The following is a 16,607-nucleotide window of genomic DNA, read 5'->3' on the forward strand; positions in this document are numbered from 1 at the left end:
TTTGAAGGTGGTTTGAAATGTGGCTGGAAATATCTGCTTCCATGTGCTTTTTGGCTGTTCAAACTGTTGGAAAATGTACAGATTCTAATCTGATATGCAACATGTTTTAGGGGGGGGGGGGGGGGGGGGGGGGGGGGATCACTTCAAACTGCCAGTGTGAAGAAGGCTAAAGAGGTCTCACAGCTTAATAAACCAAAGCTTTCTAAAATAAGGTGCATGCACTTCTACAATAAAACAAACAACGGACATAAGAATTGGAAGGTTGCATTTTAATAAGATAAGTAAGCATAAGTTTCTACATTTTAAATATGATTTAATCTACATTTGACATATAAATCAAAGCGATTAGATAAATAACAGCCATGTGAAGCAGGGTAGCAGGGTGTTCCTTAGTAAGCAGCGAGTGGATTGGTGCTGGACCATTTCCATCTGTATTAGTACAGATCCCATTTACACCAGCGTGTTGCTGCGTGTCCTGCGGGCAGGCACCCTAATGGCTCTGTTGCAGTCGCTGTGTCTGCAGCTACACTCCTCCACGTGTAGGTAGGTGTAGGGCACCACATCTCCATTCAGACACCGTAGGTCCACCGTGCGGTTACTGGACCGGGACTCCTGGCAACAGGCACACGAGTGGTCCAGAGACGCAGCCATGGCAGAGTACCTGGAGGACGGGAGTGAAAGAGAGGTGTTCACAGAGATTAAGAGATCATCTACTCCCCAAGAGACAAAGACACCTCAACAAATGACACGTTTCACAAAACACAAATACATTTAGGGGGTGTGTGTGTGTGTCCCAGACACAGATTAAACCTAGTCCTGGACTAAGAAGCATGTTCAATGGAGATTCATTTAAAATTATTTTCAGTCCATCACTAGGCTTATTAAACTGGACACTGGAACCCTCCCCATGGTGTTGTGGCTGTGATGAGGATCCACTGGGTTGTGATATTAGCATTGTTTCCACACTCACTTGGTGAAGGTGTTGCAGGATCCCTCACAGTACGGCATCTCCACCTCCTCAACAGACTGGCAGCTCTTGTGGTTGATGAAACTCTTCATGGATCCTACCTTACAGGCCTTGTCCTTCTCCACACCTGGTATTGGAGGGAGACACATCGTTATACATGATCCGTCTGGAAAGACCATGAAAAAGAGCTGCACCTGTTTGAGTTCACTGACTACAAGGTGGCTCTCCTTGTCAATCATTATCAATGAGGAATATCAGTGGTTTTATGATGCATGAATCTGATCATATTCCAATCCTGATATAACACCTTTTAATATTTCACTTTCATACTTACAAATTCTACAGCAGCCGTTTGCAGCGGTCTGAATTGAACCCTGCAGAGAAAAAAGTTTAAACGTTTTCTTTACATAATACATTTCATATTAGGACAAGAGAAGTAATTTTTTTGTCAAATGAAAACTGGTATATTGTGTGTACTGTACTGTGGATCTGATGAAAAAGATTGTGGATCGAAACATTGTAAATAAGATTGGTTATCGAGAGCATATGCTGTCAGCAGGCCTGTCTGTTCTTGTTATGTTGTGTACTGTACTCACAGGCTGGCCTTTCTGTTCTTGTTATGTTGAGTACTGTACTCACAGGCTGGCCTTTCTGTTATTGTTATGTTGTGTCCTGTACTCACAGGCTGGCCTTTCTGTTCTTGTTATGTTGTGTACTGTACTCACAGGCTGGCCTTTCTGTTATTGTTATGTTGTGTCCTGTACTCACAGGCTGGCCTTTCTGTTATTGTTATGTTGAGTACTGTACTCACAGGCTGGCCTTTCTGTTATTGTTATGTTGTGTCCTGTACTCACAGGCTGGCCTTTCTGTTCTTGTTATGTTGTGTACTGTACTCACAGGCTGGCAGTTGGCCTGCTGGAAGGGTGGGCATTGGATGTTGGAGCTCTGGGTCAGATAACTATCACCGTTTTTCACACAGCTGTACTGCTGGCACTTGTCACCAGGAGCAGACCATGTATCTCCATGCTGGACGGACGGACGGACGGACACACACACACACACACACACACACACACACACACACACACACACACACACACACACACACACACACACACACACACACACACACACACACACACACACACACACACACACATTTTACATGAAATGTTTGTCATTTAGCAGACGCTCTTATCCAAAACGTTTTTTACATTAGTGCATGTGTCTTAAGATCGCTAAGTGAGACAACAAGATACACCACTCGTAGTGGGTGGGGCGGACTGGGACTTATTTAACACACTCTTTAAAGACGTAGGGTGTCAGAGGTTTTAGGGAGATGGGCAGGCACTCCTGCTGTCCTCATATTATGGGGAAGCTTGTTCCACACACACACACAGCTGCGCAAACAATATAGACATTTAACAGAGACTTACTTACTACTTCTTAGTTTATCTGTGACAGTTAAACTGACAGAAACGGTACCTACCTTCAACAACTGCATGGTCCCATTGATCTGGAGGACACAGTGGGTCTGAACACATTTACCACAGCAGTCATCTGAGCTGTAGCCCGGCTCCTGGTACTCATATCCCTGCAGGAGAAGAGGAACACATGAGTGACTTGCTGCAACACCTAAAAATAATGATGATGATGATGACACACATTATTAAAGTGTGAATACAACCGATTGCCTTCCCAGGAGACTCTATAGAATAGAAGAACTCAAGAACAGATGTCTCACCACCAATTGAGAATGATTTTAAAAGCAAGGACTGGGCTTAATCTGTCGGCAGTTCTGAATCAGACAAGGTTTACTTACTTACTTCATCTGGGTCTAGGAAACCAGCCGATTAAAGTATAAAAACTCGTTGACTGAATACATTTCAGCTACTCATTGGTATTTCAACTTTTGGTAAATATTTGAAAAGTGAGCAGACACGGCAGCTGTACCAGTTGTTACCTTTTCACAATCTTCGTCACATTGCATGAATCCACAGTCAATTTGGTAATGACCAGACTTGGGGTCCACTTTGTTGGTGCAGGTGCACTCCTGGCACTCTGATCCCGGTACTTTAGAATTGGGCTAGAAGAACAAGTAACTCATTACACATTACTTCAGGGGAACCAGGATACCCACTGTCTCTAACACAGGGGATACAGGATACCCACTGTCTCTAACACAAGGGGATCCAGGATACCCACTGTCTCTAACAGAGTGGAACCAGGATACCCACTGTCTCTAACACAGGGGAACCAGGATACCCACTGTCTCTAACACAGGGGATCCAGGATACCCACTGTCTCTAACAGAGTGGAACCAGGATACCCACTGTCTCTAACACAGGGGAACCAGGATACCCATTGTCTCTAACACAGGGGAACCAGGATACCCACTGTCTCTAACACAGGGGAACCAGGATACCCACTCTCTCCGACACTATTTGACATGAACCCATATAGCGTATGAGATTTACTGTACACATTCTGCAATATATTAAAACAAGTAAAAACCAACAGTGTTTATTTATGTAATGAACATTTCAGATGAGAGAGCAGAATAGTTTGTCATTACCAGGTATTCAACGCCTTTGTGAAGACAAACTCTTTTAGGCTCTGAAAGAGACAAGAGACACAAACAACCAATTGAGAGAGAGACACAAACAACCAATTGAGAGAGAGACACAAACAACCAATTGAGAGAGAGACACAGACAACCAATCCATGGGACTGTCTAAAAGAACGGGTATTATCTCAGCAATACAAACACAGGAATACTAGATAGTCTAGATATAGTTCAAGAGACCATACCACATGTAGATAGTCTAGATAGTATAGATCTAGGTAAAGAGACCATACCACATGTAGATAGTGTAGATAGTCTAGATAGTCTAGATATAGTTCAAGAGACCATACCACATGTAGATAGTGTAGATAGTCTAGATAGTATAGATCTAGGTAAAGAGTCCATACCACATGTAGATAGTGTAGATAGTCTAGATAGTATAGATCTAGTTAAAGAGACCATACCACATGTAGATAGTGTAGATAGTCTAGATAGTCTAGATAGTATAGATCTAGGTAAAGAGTCCATACCACATGTAGATAGTGTAGATAGTCTAGATAGTCTAGATATAGTTCAAGAGACCATACCACATGTAGATAGTCTAGATAGTATAGATCTAGGTAAAGAGACCATACCACATGTAGATAGTCTAGATAGTATAGATCTAGTTAAAGAGACCATACCACATGTAGATAGTCTAGATAGTCTAGATAGTATAGATCTAGGTAAAGAGTCCATACCACATGTAGATAGTGTAGATAGTCTAGATAGTATAGATCTAGGTAAAGAGTCCATACCACATGTAGATAGTGTAGATAGTCTAGATAGTCTAGATATAGTTCAAGAGACCATACCACATGTAGATAGTCTAGATAGTATAGATAGTATAGATCTAGTTAAAGAGACCAGACCACATGTAGATAGTGTAGATAGTCTAGATAGTATATATATAGGTAAAGAGACATTACCACATGTAGATAGTCTAGATAGTCTAGATAGTATAGATCTAGGTAAAGAGTCCATACCACATGTAGATAGTGTAGATAGTCTAGATATTATAGATCTAGGTAAAGAGACCATACCACATGTAGATAGTGTAGATAGTCTAGATAGTATAGATCTAGGTAAAGAGACATTACCACATGTGTGCTCTGGACAGCATTTTCCCTCAGGGACTGAAACCACTGGCACGAACCCAATAGGACAGTTCATGTTGGTAGGTGGGCAAGTGCTGCTGTCACAACCTAGGAGGGGAAACAATAGCAGAGTATGGACATAATAATATGAGCTGATTCATGTCTTCACTATGTGTGTGTTTTCAACACGACTGAGCTGAGCCCAGCTGTACGGCACTGGCCTGGTTACACATCAACCCTAGATCCTGGACCCGTGCTGGAAAGGACAATGTGAAAAGAACATATCCAAGCCAGCACAGTACGGTTCAGGTCGGCACAATACTGTTGATATAGATCTGAGTATAATATGTAGGGTAAAAAAGTGTTGTGAGATCCTTACGGCAGGCGAGGTTGGAGCAGCATGGATCGGATGGATCGGTTTGGTTGACATATACAAAGCCTGGTCCAGTGCATATATCTATTGGTGGTTTGGAGCAGACCTTGGGTTTACAGTTCACAGTCTTGGTGGACTCCAAACAAATGCAGTCCTGGCACTTGTACTCAAACCTCTCGTTGAACTGTGATGAGATACAACAAGAGTGAGTGTGGTTCTATCAATGGGTTTGGTCAAATGTAGTGCATTAAATAGGACATAGGGGGCTAAATATAGGGCATAAGGGGGCCATTTGGCATTCAGACAATGTGGATAATACTGTGTGGACGCTGTAAGTAGGTCCTCATATAAACCTCTGGCATCATCCATGACAGAGCCAGTGGACTAGATAACAGTCTATATTAATTAGTCAAATAAATAACGATGAATCAAATCCAAAAGGCCTAACGTACCTCTCGTGGAACTCCTTCAGGGTCAATGCATCCTTCAAAAACACAAACACCACCATTTAGTAGAACATTCATAGACCTCAAACATCCTTGGAAAGGTTAAGTCCTAACCATCTTCTCTGTGTCGTCAACATGAAATGGACCAATGGCAGTAACTGGGAACACTCACCACACTTATCAACACAGATCCCTGAGTCCTTGTTGAAGAGTTTCATCCCATCAGGACAGAAGCAGCCTTCTGTGGTGAAGTTCATCCTAGACTCGTCTGGACTGTAGAACACAACATTACAGTGACAACTCCTATTTCCTATGTACAGCAACTCTATATTTAACTGTAGGTAGGTATTTTCTCTTTGTCTTATTTGACAGTCATAACGTTGTCTACCTCAGTTAACATAAAACATGAAAGCAAGGATGTTTTTGCGCTAGACAATCTCTAAATAGAAACCTACTTGTCATCACAGGTTGGCTGTTCTGCAGGACCGCAGGGCTTGTAGACTTTGTCAGCCGGACAGTCGCTGGCTGTTGAAGAAAGACACAACTCAGTCTATAGTGACACCCGAACCCTCTGTCTCAGTCTCCAGTATATCTACTGCAATAGTCTATGTGCCGGGGGGCTAGGTTTAGACTGTCCTATCTGGTATAATTCTCCTGTCATCTCTGGTGTCCTGTGTGACCTTAAGTATGCTACCCCTAATTCTTCTCTCTCTCTCTCTTTCTCTGTCTCCCTTCACAGAGGACCTGAGTCCAAGGACCATGCCTCAGGACTATCTGGCCTGACGACTCCTGGCTGTGTCTGTCCCCAGTCAACCTGGTCGTAATGCTGATCCAATTTCTGCTGTTGTGACTGCATCTATGGAACCCTGTCCTGACCACCGGATGTGCTGTTTCGACCCTCTCTCTCTCTCTCTCTCTCTCTCTCTCTGTCTGTCTCGCTCTCTCTCTCTCTCTCTCTACCAAACCTGCTGCTGAACGGTCTGGCCTTAATGGCCATGTACTCTTACAATCTCCACCCAGCACAGCCAGAAGAGGACTGGCCACCCCTCAGATTCTGGTTTCTTCCTAGTTTTTCCATGCCACCGTGCTTCTACATCTGTATTGCTTGCTGTTTGGGGTTTTAGGCTGGGTTTCTGTATAAGCACTTTGTGACAACTGCTGATGTAAAAAGTGTTATCACAATGGAAAAATGTTCTGACTACAGTCATCATTTACAATCAGTTGATTGTAGGACTGAAGCCCGATACTATATTACACATTACAAAGGGGAACCAGACAAGGATGTCCACTATCTCCATCATTTATCACTTCAAATACAAAAATGCACTAATCTAATATTTACAAATAGAAACCCCCCTCCTCTATTGTGTGTTCATCTACAACACATACTAAGTTGTGTTAGTATAGTATTGTTCCTGGTCTCATCTACACAGTTCCTTGTTCCTGGTCTTCTTCACAGTACTTCATATCTCTTCAATGGTGGACTTATTTATCTATCCTTATCAGGTGAGTCTTATTTAACCTGGTGAGTCAGGATGTTTTCAACGAGTACAGTAAGCCTACCACAGAGCTCGGTGTGGTTTCTCCAGTAGATGCATACTCCAAACTGGGCACAGGCAGCAGCGTATGTCTGCAGACTGGTGCACTCCACCGCTGGGTTGGACACGTGGCAGCTGTCATAGACACAGCCCTTGTAGAAGTTGTCAGGTGAGACAAATGGATGACAGGCTGCAAACATGCTGTGGATTGAAAACGAAAGAATGAAAGAATATGAGAAACAGACCTTCCAAATACGCTGTAAGATTCATTTTGGTTTCTGTCAGACACCAAACACACATTTGTGTATAGGTTAGGGGTATAGAGCTACATCATTGCATGTGAGAATTTAGTCTGTGATAAGTTAGATTGTTGATAGTTACAAAAAGTTTTATAACTTTACTCAAACTCCTGACAGACTGTTTAATGGAGTAGCTGGCCACTCCTGACAGACTGTTTAATGGAGTAGCTGGCCACTCCTGACAGACTGTTTAATGGAGTAGCTGGCCCCTCAGGACAGACTGTTTAATGGAGTAGCTGGCCACTCCTGACAGACTGTTTAATGGAGTAGCTTGCCACTCCTGGCAGACTGTTCAATGGAGTAGCTAACCCCTCATGACAGACTGTTCAACGGAGTAGCTGGCAATTTTCCCACACAGCATTTGTGTCATTTAAATCACCCTAAGCATGACATTTTATTAGAGAACTTGTACAGTGCCTTTACGAAGGTGGACCTGTCCTTCAGGAGATCACAGTGCCTTTATGGAGGTTTACCTGCCCTTCAGGAGATCACAGTGCCTTTACAAAGGTGGACCTGTCCTTCAGGAGATCACAGTGCCTTTAGGGAGGTGAACCTGTCCTTCAGGAGATCACAGTGCCTTTATGGAGGTTTACCTGTCCTTGAGGAGATCACAGTGCCTTTAGGGAGGTTTACCTGTCCTTCAGGAGATCACAGTGCCTTTAGGGAGGTGGACCTGTCCTTCAGGAGATCACAATGCCTTTAGGGAGGTTTACCTGTCTTTCAGGAGATCACAGACAGAGGAGTCTGGCTTGCATGGCTTCTGTGTGGGTTCAGGGAGAGGAGAGTTGGTGGGGATTCCAGGTGGCACATGGCATTCAGGTTGGTAGAGGTCCTTGGCTGGCCAGTAGTCTGCCATCACAGCACAGTTCTCCACCAGCTGTCCTCCAGGCAACATGCAGTCATCAGCCTTGTTGTTGCTACATGTTCCTGGAAGAGATGCATACATTTCAGGTTCAAGGCGTTTATTTTGCCATTTGCAGCTATTAAAAGTAATACATACATTGGACATCTTTGTTGGAGCTCTCTCACATTTAGTACAGCACATACAGTAAAAATATCAGACACAGACATCAGACAGGAAAGTCCAAACCATTGTTTTCTAGCCTGGTCCCTGATCAGTTTGTGCTGTCTTGCCAAACCCTATGGTTCGATATCTGACAACAACCCATAGGGTTTTGGTAAAAAGAACCCAAACAGATCTGGGACCAGGCTAGTTGTTCACCTCCAACCTTGGATAAATGATTTCCATCAATTCAAAGATTTCTCCATTAGGCTTTCTCACACCATGCTCAGAATACAAAGTGACCGCTCTCTGTTTAAGTTCAGTGATTCACAATCATTTCTCAGCTCTTATGTTTAAATGCCCAAGATACATAGTTTGAGGACAACAAATGAATGAAACTAAGTCCTTACCACAATGACCCTGTGTATTGTTGCCAAAGTGTTGCCAAGGAAGGTTGACGCTGAAGCCAGTGACTCCAAAGGTAACTACCACCTGGAGGTGTGCTATCTCCAAGACCATGTTGATACCAGAGTTCATCACCTTCACACCGTGCCGCGTGAAGGGTAGTCTCAGGGAAACTCCATCAATAAGAGCCTGAAAGACAGATGGCAGGGAGAGAGGGATGAAAGACAGATGGACGAAAGGGGGGGGATAGAAAAGGATAGGAAAAAGGGATGGAAGAGAGAGAGATCAATCTTCAGGATCTCTTAAAGAAAATGGAAGGTGACCGCAATACTTACTAATATCATGACATTACAGGTTGAATTAAGTTGATGGAGAACATCAAATTCATATGTTGTATCAATGAAAGCTACGGATGTTGAGAACTAATGCACAATTCAGTACAGAGAATGAAATAATGGAAGAGAATTGTCTTTCATTTTCACATAAATCATTTCTCAGTCCTTTAGGCCCCAAATCCAGCCATTCAACATATGTATGGCCTGAATTGCTTATATTGATTTCTGAGCCAGTTTATCCACTTAAGTTACCTCCAACTGAGCAGCTCCAATGAGGTTGTGATTCTTCAGTGTTATAACTGTTGAGCGGTAGGACACGATGATGGATCGAGGACAAGACACGTCCTCGGTGGGATCACAGTTGACATTGTCGATGTAGATCTTGAAGTGGTGACGCGGCAACATCTCCTCCATCAGCACATAGGTACAGTTCCCTTGGAAGCTGTAGAAGAGCCCGTCGAAGGTGATGTAATGGGGGTCTCCCCAACCCTCACAGACGCCTGTCATGAAAATAAACACGGTTATAAAGCAGACAGACATTACGATCCTCTGTCAAATGATTTTTTTTTTAAATGTATGAAGTAATATTTATATTGAGTATTTATATTGAGTATTATTCCAAACGTTAGTGATAAGGACGTGTATGTTATTAGTTACAGAAACTGGACATGGCCATCTACCTTCCTGACCAGGTCAGAGGAGAAGAAGAAGCTTTCACAACTCACAGTCACACACAAATCGTTGGCAGCAGTAGAACTCATCCCATTGTAGCACTGGTTTCTTGCCATTGGTACATGTGATTGGCTCAGGCTTTGGGCATTCATACGGAATTATCTCAATGGTGTTGTTTTCAATGCATCTGGCCAAAGTGCAGTTGCAGAGCCAGAAAGTTTCATTTTGCTGATATTTTAGAGAGAAAATAAAATTGCATGTCATCAGAGAGCTTTCACAATTCACACAGGAATCAATTAATAAGTCTCTGAAAGGACTTTTCGACCTCGTTGACATCAAATGTTGGCCATGTGTTGTCGACGTTAAGGGAGCCCAGTTGATTATGTGATGGTTATATTGAGGTACTTACCACTTTGTCCCACTCAGGACAAGTGATTGGTGGAGGGGTTGGTGACCCAGTTGTGGTTGGTATTGAACTGACAACATTTCCTGGTGTCGGAACAGTTATTGGAGGACCAGTGACAACCGATTCATGGGTTGTTGGTGATGTGGTTGTCATTGGAGTTGTGGCTTCTGTTGTAGTTGGTGGTTTAGGTGTTGTTGTAGGAGCTTTAGTGGTTGTGGTGTCTATGACAGGGGTGGTTGTGGTTGGTTTTTCAGTTGTCCTGGGGGTTGTGGTTGATTCTTCTGTTGTCGTTGGGGTTGTGGTTGGTTCTTCTGTTGTCGTTGGGGTTGTGGTTGGTTTTTCAGTTGTCCTGGGGGTTGTGGTTAATTCTTCTGTTGTCGTTGGGGTTGTGGTTAGAGTTATGGCTTCCGTTGTAGTTGGTGGTTTAGGTGTGGTTGTTGTTGGTGGTAATGGTGTGGTAGTTGGTGGTGTTGTTGTTGTTGTTGGTGGTGGTGTGGTTGTTGGTGGTGTTGTTGTTGTTGGTGGTGGTGGTGTGGTTGATGTTGTAGTTGGTGTTGTTGTTGCTGTGGTAGTTGTTGGTGGTAATGGTGTTGTTGTTGTTGTTGGTGGATGTGGTATTGGTGTTGTTGTTGTTGGTGGTACTGGTGTTGTTGTTGTTGGTGTGGTTGTTGTTGTTGGTGGTACTGTTGTTGTTGTTTTTGGTGGTTGTGGTATTGGTGTTGTTGTTGGTGGTGGTACTGGTGTTGTTGTTGGTGTGGTTGTTGTTGTTGGTGGTACTGGTGTTGTTGTTGTTGGTGGTTGTGGTATTGTTGTTGTTGTTGTTGGTGGTACTGGTGTTGTTGTTGGTGTGGTTGTTGTTGTTGGTGGTACTTTTGTTGTTGTTGGTGTGGTTGTTGTTGTTGGTGGTACTGGTGTTGTTGTTGTTGGTGGATGTGGTATTGGTGTTGTTGTTGTTGGTGGTACTGGTGTTGTTGTTGTTGGTGGTTGTGGTATTGGTGTTGTTGTTGGTGGTGGTACTGGTGTTGTTGTTGGTGTGGTTGTTGTTGTTGGTGGTACTGGTGTTGTTGTTGTTGGTGGATGTGGTATTGGTGTTGTTGTTGTTGTTGGTACTGGTGTTGTTGTTGTTGGTGTGGTTGTTGTTGTTGGTGGTACTGGTGTTGTTGTTGTTGGTGGATGTGGTATTGGTGTTGTTGTTGTTGGTGGTACTGGTGTTGTTGTTGTTGGTGTGGTTGTTGTTGTTGGTGGTACTGGTGTTGTTGTTGTTGGTGGTTGTGGTATTGGTGTTGTTGTTGTTGGTGGTACTGGTGTTGGTGTTGTTGTTGTTGTTGGTGGTACTGGTGTTGTTGGTGTGGTTGTTGTTGTTGGTGGTACTGGTGTTGTTGTTGTTGGTGGATGTGGTATTGGTGTTGTTGTTGTTGGTGGTGCTGTTGTTGTTGGTGGCGGTATTGGTGTGGTTGTTGTTGGTGGTATTGGTGTTGTTGTTGTTGGTGGTATTGGTGTTGTTGTTGTTGGTGGTATTGGTGTTGTTGATGGTGTTGGTGGTATTTGTGTTGTTGTTGTTGGTGGTACTGGTGTTGTTGTTGTTGGTGGTTGTGGTATTGGTGTTGTTGTTGGTGGTGGTACTGGTGTTGTTGTTGGTGTGGTTGTTGTTGTTGGTGGTACTGGTGTTGTTGTTGTTGGTGGATGTGGTATTGGTGTTGTTGTTGTTGTTGGTACTGGTGTTGTTGTTGTTGGTGTGGTTGTTGTTGTTGGTGGTACTGGTGTTGTTGTTGTTGGTGGTACTGGTGTTGTTGTTGTTGGTGTGGTTGTTGTTGTTGGTGGTACTGGTGTTGTTGTTGTTGGTGGTTGTGGTATTGGTGTTGTTGTTGTTGGTGGTACTGGTGTTGTTGTTGTTGTTGGTGGTACTGGTGTTGTTGGTGTGGTTGTTGTTGTTGGTGGTACTGGTGTTGTTGTTGTTGGTGGATGTGGTATTGGTGTTGTTGTTGTTGGTGGTGCTGTTGTTGTTGGTGGTGGTATTGGTGTGGTTGTTGTTGGTGGTATTGGTGTTGTTGTTGGTGGTGGTATTGGTGTTGTTGTTGTTGGTGGTATTGGTGTTGTTGATGGTGTTGGTGGTATTTGTGTTGTTGTTGTTGGTGGTACTGGTGTTGTTGTTGTTGGTGGTTGTGGTATTGGTGTTGTTGTTGGTGGTGGTACTGGTGTTGTTGTTGGTGTGGTTGTTGTTGTTGGTGGTACTGGTGTTGTTGTTGGTGGATGTGGTATTGGTGTTGTTGTTGTTGTTGGTACTGGTGTTGTTGTTGTTGGTGTGGTTGTTGTTGTTGGTGGTACTGGTGTTGTTGTTGTTGGTGGTACTGGTGTTGTTGTTGTTGGTGTGGTTGTTGTTGTTGGTGGTACTGGTGTTGTTGTTGTTGGTGGTTGTGGTATTGGTGTTGTTGTTGTTGGTGGTACTGGTGTTGTTGTTGTTGTTGGTGGTACTGGTGTTGTTGGTGTGGTTGTTGTTGTTGGTGGTACTGGTGTTGTTGTTGTTGGTGGATGTGGTATTGGTGTTGTTGTTGTTGGTGGTGCTGTTGTTGTTGGTGGTGGTATTGGTGTGGTTGTTGTTGGTGGTATTGGTGTTGTTGTTGGTGGTGGTATTGGTGTTGTTGTTGTTGGTGGTATTGGTGTTGTTGATGGTGTTGGTGGTATTTGTGTTGTTGTTGTTGGTGGTACTGGTGTTGTTGTTGTTGGTGGTTGTGGTATTGGTGTTGTTGTTGGTGGTGGTACTGGTGTTGTTGTTGGTGTGGTTGTTGTTGTTGGTGGTACTGGTGTTGTTGTTGGTGGATGTGGTATTGGTGTTGTTGTTGTTGTTGGTACTGGTGTTGTTGTTGTTGGTGTGGTTGTTGTTGTTGGTGGTACTGGTGTTGTTGTTGTTGGTGGTTGTGGTATTGGTGTTGTTTTTGTTGGTGGTACTGGTGTTGTTGTTGTTGTTGGTGGTACTGGTGTTGTTGGTGTGGTTGTTGTTGTTGGTGGCACTGGTGTTGTTGTTGTTGGTGGATGTGGTATTGGTGTTGTTGTTGTTGGTGGTATTGGTGTTGTTGTTGGTGGTATTGGTGTGGTTGTTTTTGGTGGTATTGGTGTGGTTGTTGTTGTTGCTGTTGTTGTTGGTGTTGTTGTTGATGGTGTTGGTGGTGTTGTTGTTGTTGGTGGTGTTGTTGTTGTCGTTGTTGGTATTGGTGTTGTTATTGGTATTGGTGTTGTTGATGGTGTTGGTGGTATTGGTGTTGTTGTTGTTGATTGTATTGGTGTGGTTGTTGTTGGTGGTTTTGGTGTGGTAGTTGTTGGTGGTGAAGGTGCTGTTGTTGTTGTTGTTGATGTTAGTGTTGTTGTTGGTTTTGGTGATGTTGTTGATAAACATTCAACGCAACAGAGGACTCTAATCTTATAGTTAAAGCACTTAAATGGTCTCTGAGTTTGTTTATTTTCTTCACATATTAACCCGAAGTCAACATCGCACTCCACAACTTGGCCTGTCGAAGCTACATAGTCCTCTAAGCTTGTATTTGGATAGTCTGTAGCGACACATTCAATATCCTGTGGATCTTTACACACTTCTTTTCCACTCTGCGTGATATTCCAATACGTTTCCCAGTCACTCTTGTCTTTATCATCATCTTCATCATACCATTCTGACCACTCACAGGTAGGAATACAAGGAGTAGTTGTTGGCTCTGGTGTCTGGGGGGTAGTTGTTGGTGGTATTGGTGTGGTTGTTGTTGGTGGAATTGGTGTGGTTGTTGGTGTTTGTCTGGTTGTTGTTGGTGGTATTGATGTTGTTGTTGTTGGTATTGGTGTGGTTGTTGTTGTTGGTATTGGTGTAGTTGTTGTTGGTGGTATTGGTGTGGTTGTTGTTGGTGGTGTTGTTGTTGGTGTTGTTGTTGTTGGTGTTGTTGTTGGTGGTTTTGGTGTTGTTGTTGTTGGTATTGGTGTTGTTGATGGTGTTGGTGGTATTGGTGTTGTTGTTGTTGGTGGTATTGGTGTGGTTGTTGTTGTTGGTGTTGTTGTTGGTGGTATTGGTGTTGTTATTGGTATTGGTGTTGTTGATGGTGTTGGTGGTATTGGTGTTGTTGTTGTTGGTGGTATTGGTGTGGTTGTTGTTGTTGGTGTTGTTGTTGGTGATGTTGATGGTGTTGGTGTTGTTGTTGTTGTTGGTGGTGGTGTTGTTGATGTTGATATTGGTGTTGTTGTTGTTGGTGGTATTGGTGTTGTTGTTGTTGTTGTTGGTGGTATTGGTGTTGTTGTTGTTGGTGGTGTTGTTGTTGGTGTTGTTGTTGGTGGTATTGGTGTTGTTGTTGTTGTTGGTATTGGTGTTGTTGATGGTGTTGGTGGTATTGGTGTGGTTGTTGTTGGTGGTATTGGTGTTGTTGTTGGTGGTGGTATTGGTGTGGTTGTTGTTGGTGGTATTGGTGTGGTTGTTGTTGGTGGTGTTGTTGTTGGTGTTGTTGTTGGTGGTATTGGTGTTGTTGTTGTTGTTGGTATTGGTGTTGTTGATGGTGTTTGTGGTATTGGTGTTGTTGTTGTTGTTGGTACTGGTGTGGTTGTTATTGTTGGTGTTGTTGTTGTTGTTGATGGTGTTGGTGGTGTTGTTGTTGTTGTTGATGGTGTTGGTGGTGTTGTTGTTGTTGATGATGTTGTTGTTGTTGATGGTGTTGGTGGTGTGGTTGTTATTGTTGGTGTTGTTGATGTTGCTATTGGTGTTGTTGTTGGTGGTATTGGTGTTGTTGTTGTTGGTGGTATTGGTGTTGTTGATGGTGTTGGTAGTATTGGTGTTGTTGTTGTTGGTGGAATTGGTGTGGTTGTTGTTGTTGTTATTGGTGTGGTTGTTGGTGTTGTTGTTGTTGTTGTTGTTGGTATTGGTGTTGTTGATGTTGATGGTGTTGGTGGAGCTGTTGTTGTTGTTGTTGTTGGTGGTGTTGTTGTTGGTGGTATTGGTGTTGTTGTTGTTGGTGGAATTGGTGTGGTTGTTGGTGTTGTTGATGTTGTTGTTGGTGTTGTTGTTGGTGGTGGAATTGGTGTTGTTGATGGTGTTGGTGGTATTGGTGTTGTTGTTGTTGGTGGAATTGGAGTTGTTGTTGTTGGTGTGGTTGTTGGTGGTATTGGTGTTGTTGTTGTTGTTGGTATTAGTTTTGTTGTTGTTGGTGGTGTTGTTGTTGGTGGTGTTGTTGTTGTCGTTGTTGGTATTGGTGTTGTTGTTGTTGGTATTGCTGTTGTTGTTGTTGGTTGTATTGGTGTGGTTGTTGTTGGTGGCGTTGGTGTGGTAGTTGTTGGTGGTGACGGTGCTCTTGTTATTGTTGTTGATGTTAGTGTTGTTGTTGGTTTTGGTGATGTTGTTGATAAACATTCAACGCAACAGAGGACTCTAATCTTATAGTTAAAGCACTTAAATGGTCTCTGAGTTTGTTTATTTTCTTCACATATTAACCCGAAGTCAACATCGCACTCCACAACTTGGCCTGTCGAAGCTACATAGTCCTCTAAGCTTGTATTTGGATAGTCTGTAGCGACACATTCAATATCCTGTGGATCTTTACACACTTCTTTTCCACTCTGCGTGATATTCCAATACGTTTCCCAGTCACTCTTATCTTTATCATCATCTTCATCATACCATTCTGACCACTCACAGGTAGGAATACAAGGAGTAGTTGTTGGCTCTGGTGTCTGGGGGGTAGTTGTTGGTGGTATTGGTGTGGTTGTTGTTGGTGGAATTGGTGTGGTTGTTGGTGTTTGTGGTATTGGTGTGGTTGTTGTTGTTGTTGTTGGTGTTGTTGTTGTTGGTATTGTTGTGGTTGTTGTTGTTGTTGGTATTGGTGTTGTTGTTGTTGTTGGTATTGGTGTGGTTGTTGTTGGTGTTGTTGTTGTTGTTGTTGTTGTTGGTATTGGTGTTGTTGTTGTTGTTGGTATTGGTGTGGTTGTTGTTGTTGGTGGTGTTGTTGTTGGTGGTATTGTTGTTGTTGTTGGTATTGTTGTGGTTGTTGTTGGTGGTAATGGTGTTGTTGTTGTTGGTGTATGTGTGGTTGTTGTTGGTATTTGTGTTGTTGTTGTTGGTGGTATTGGAGATGTTGTTGTTGGTATTGGTGTTGTTGTTGTTGGTGGTATTGGTGTGGTTGTTGTTGGCTTTGGTGTGGTTGTTGTTGTTGGTGGCATTGGTGTTGTTGTTGTTGGTGGTGGTGTGGTTGTTGGTGGTGTTTGTGTTGTTGTTGGTGGCATTGGTGTTGTTGTTGGAGGTTCTGTTGTCAATGTGGTAGTTGTTGGTGTCCACGGTGTTGTTGGTGGTGTTGGTGTGGTTGTCTGGGGGGTTGTTGTTGATGGGCCTGTTGTTGGGCATTCCTCAACACACTCCCCGGTCTCTTCATCAAATATTGGCCTATCTGGAGGGCATTGTGGGTAACAACCTAAAAAGAAGACATTGTGATTTAGTTGTTTTG

At 43.3% G+C, this 16,607-nt stretch overlaps 1 protein-coding gene across 1 annotated transcript in view; it reads right to left on the reverse strand.

The window, feature by feature from the left end:
• Nucleotides 1-253: 253 nt before the first annotated feature.
• muc2.1 (mucin 2.1) overlaps nt 254-16,607 on the reverse strand; it is a 36,931-nt gene continuing 20,577 nt past the window's right edge. Inside the window, exons 26-45 of the mRNA XM_036968563.1 lie at nt 15,397-16,574; nt 14,161-15,045; nt 10,150-10,659; nt 9,794-9,968; nt 9,321-9,568; nt 8,739-8,922; nt 8,039-8,252; nt 7,052-7,227; nt 5,944-6,013; nt 5,661-5,761; nt 5,495-5,526; nt 5,049-5,226; nt 4,673-4,777; nt 3,543-3,583; nt 2,931-3,053; nt 2,457-2,561; nt 1,865-1,993; nt 1,302-1,341; nt 971-1,094; nt 254-661 (exon numbers count right to left, since the gene is read on the reverse strand). Of these exons, the coding sequence (XP_036824458.1) occupies nt 451-661; nt 971-1,094; nt 1,302-1,341; nt 1,865-1,993; nt 2,457-2,561; nt 2,931-3,053; nt 3,543-3,583; nt 4,673-4,777; nt 5,049-5,226; nt 5,495-5,526; nt 5,661-5,761; nt 5,944-6,013; nt 7,052-7,227; nt 8,039-8,252; nt 8,739-8,922; nt 9,321-9,568; nt 9,794-9,968; nt 10,150-10,659; nt 14,161-15,045; nt 15,397-16,574 (4,829 nt within the window). The 3' untranslated portion in view covers nt 254-450. The remainder of the gene's footprint in view (nt 662-970; nt 1,095-1,301; nt 1,342-1,864; nt 1,994-2,456; nt 2,562-2,930; nt 3,054-3,542; nt 3,584-4,672; nt 4,778-5,048; nt 5,227-5,494; nt 5,527-5,660; nt 5,762-5,943; nt 6,014-7,051; nt 7,228-8,038; nt 8,253-8,738; nt 8,923-9,320; nt 9,569-9,793; nt 9,969-10,149; nt 10,660-14,160; nt 15,046-15,396; nt 16,575-16,607) is intronic.

This window comes from Oncorhynchus mykiss, chromosome 30 (genome assembly GCF_013265735.2).
Source record: "Oncorhynchus mykiss isolate Arlee chromosome 30, USDA_OmykA_1.1, whole genome shotgun sequence".
Taxonomy (NCBI): Eukaryota; Metazoa; Chordata; class Actinopteri; order Salmoniformes; family Salmonidae; genus Oncorhynchus; species Oncorhynchus mykiss.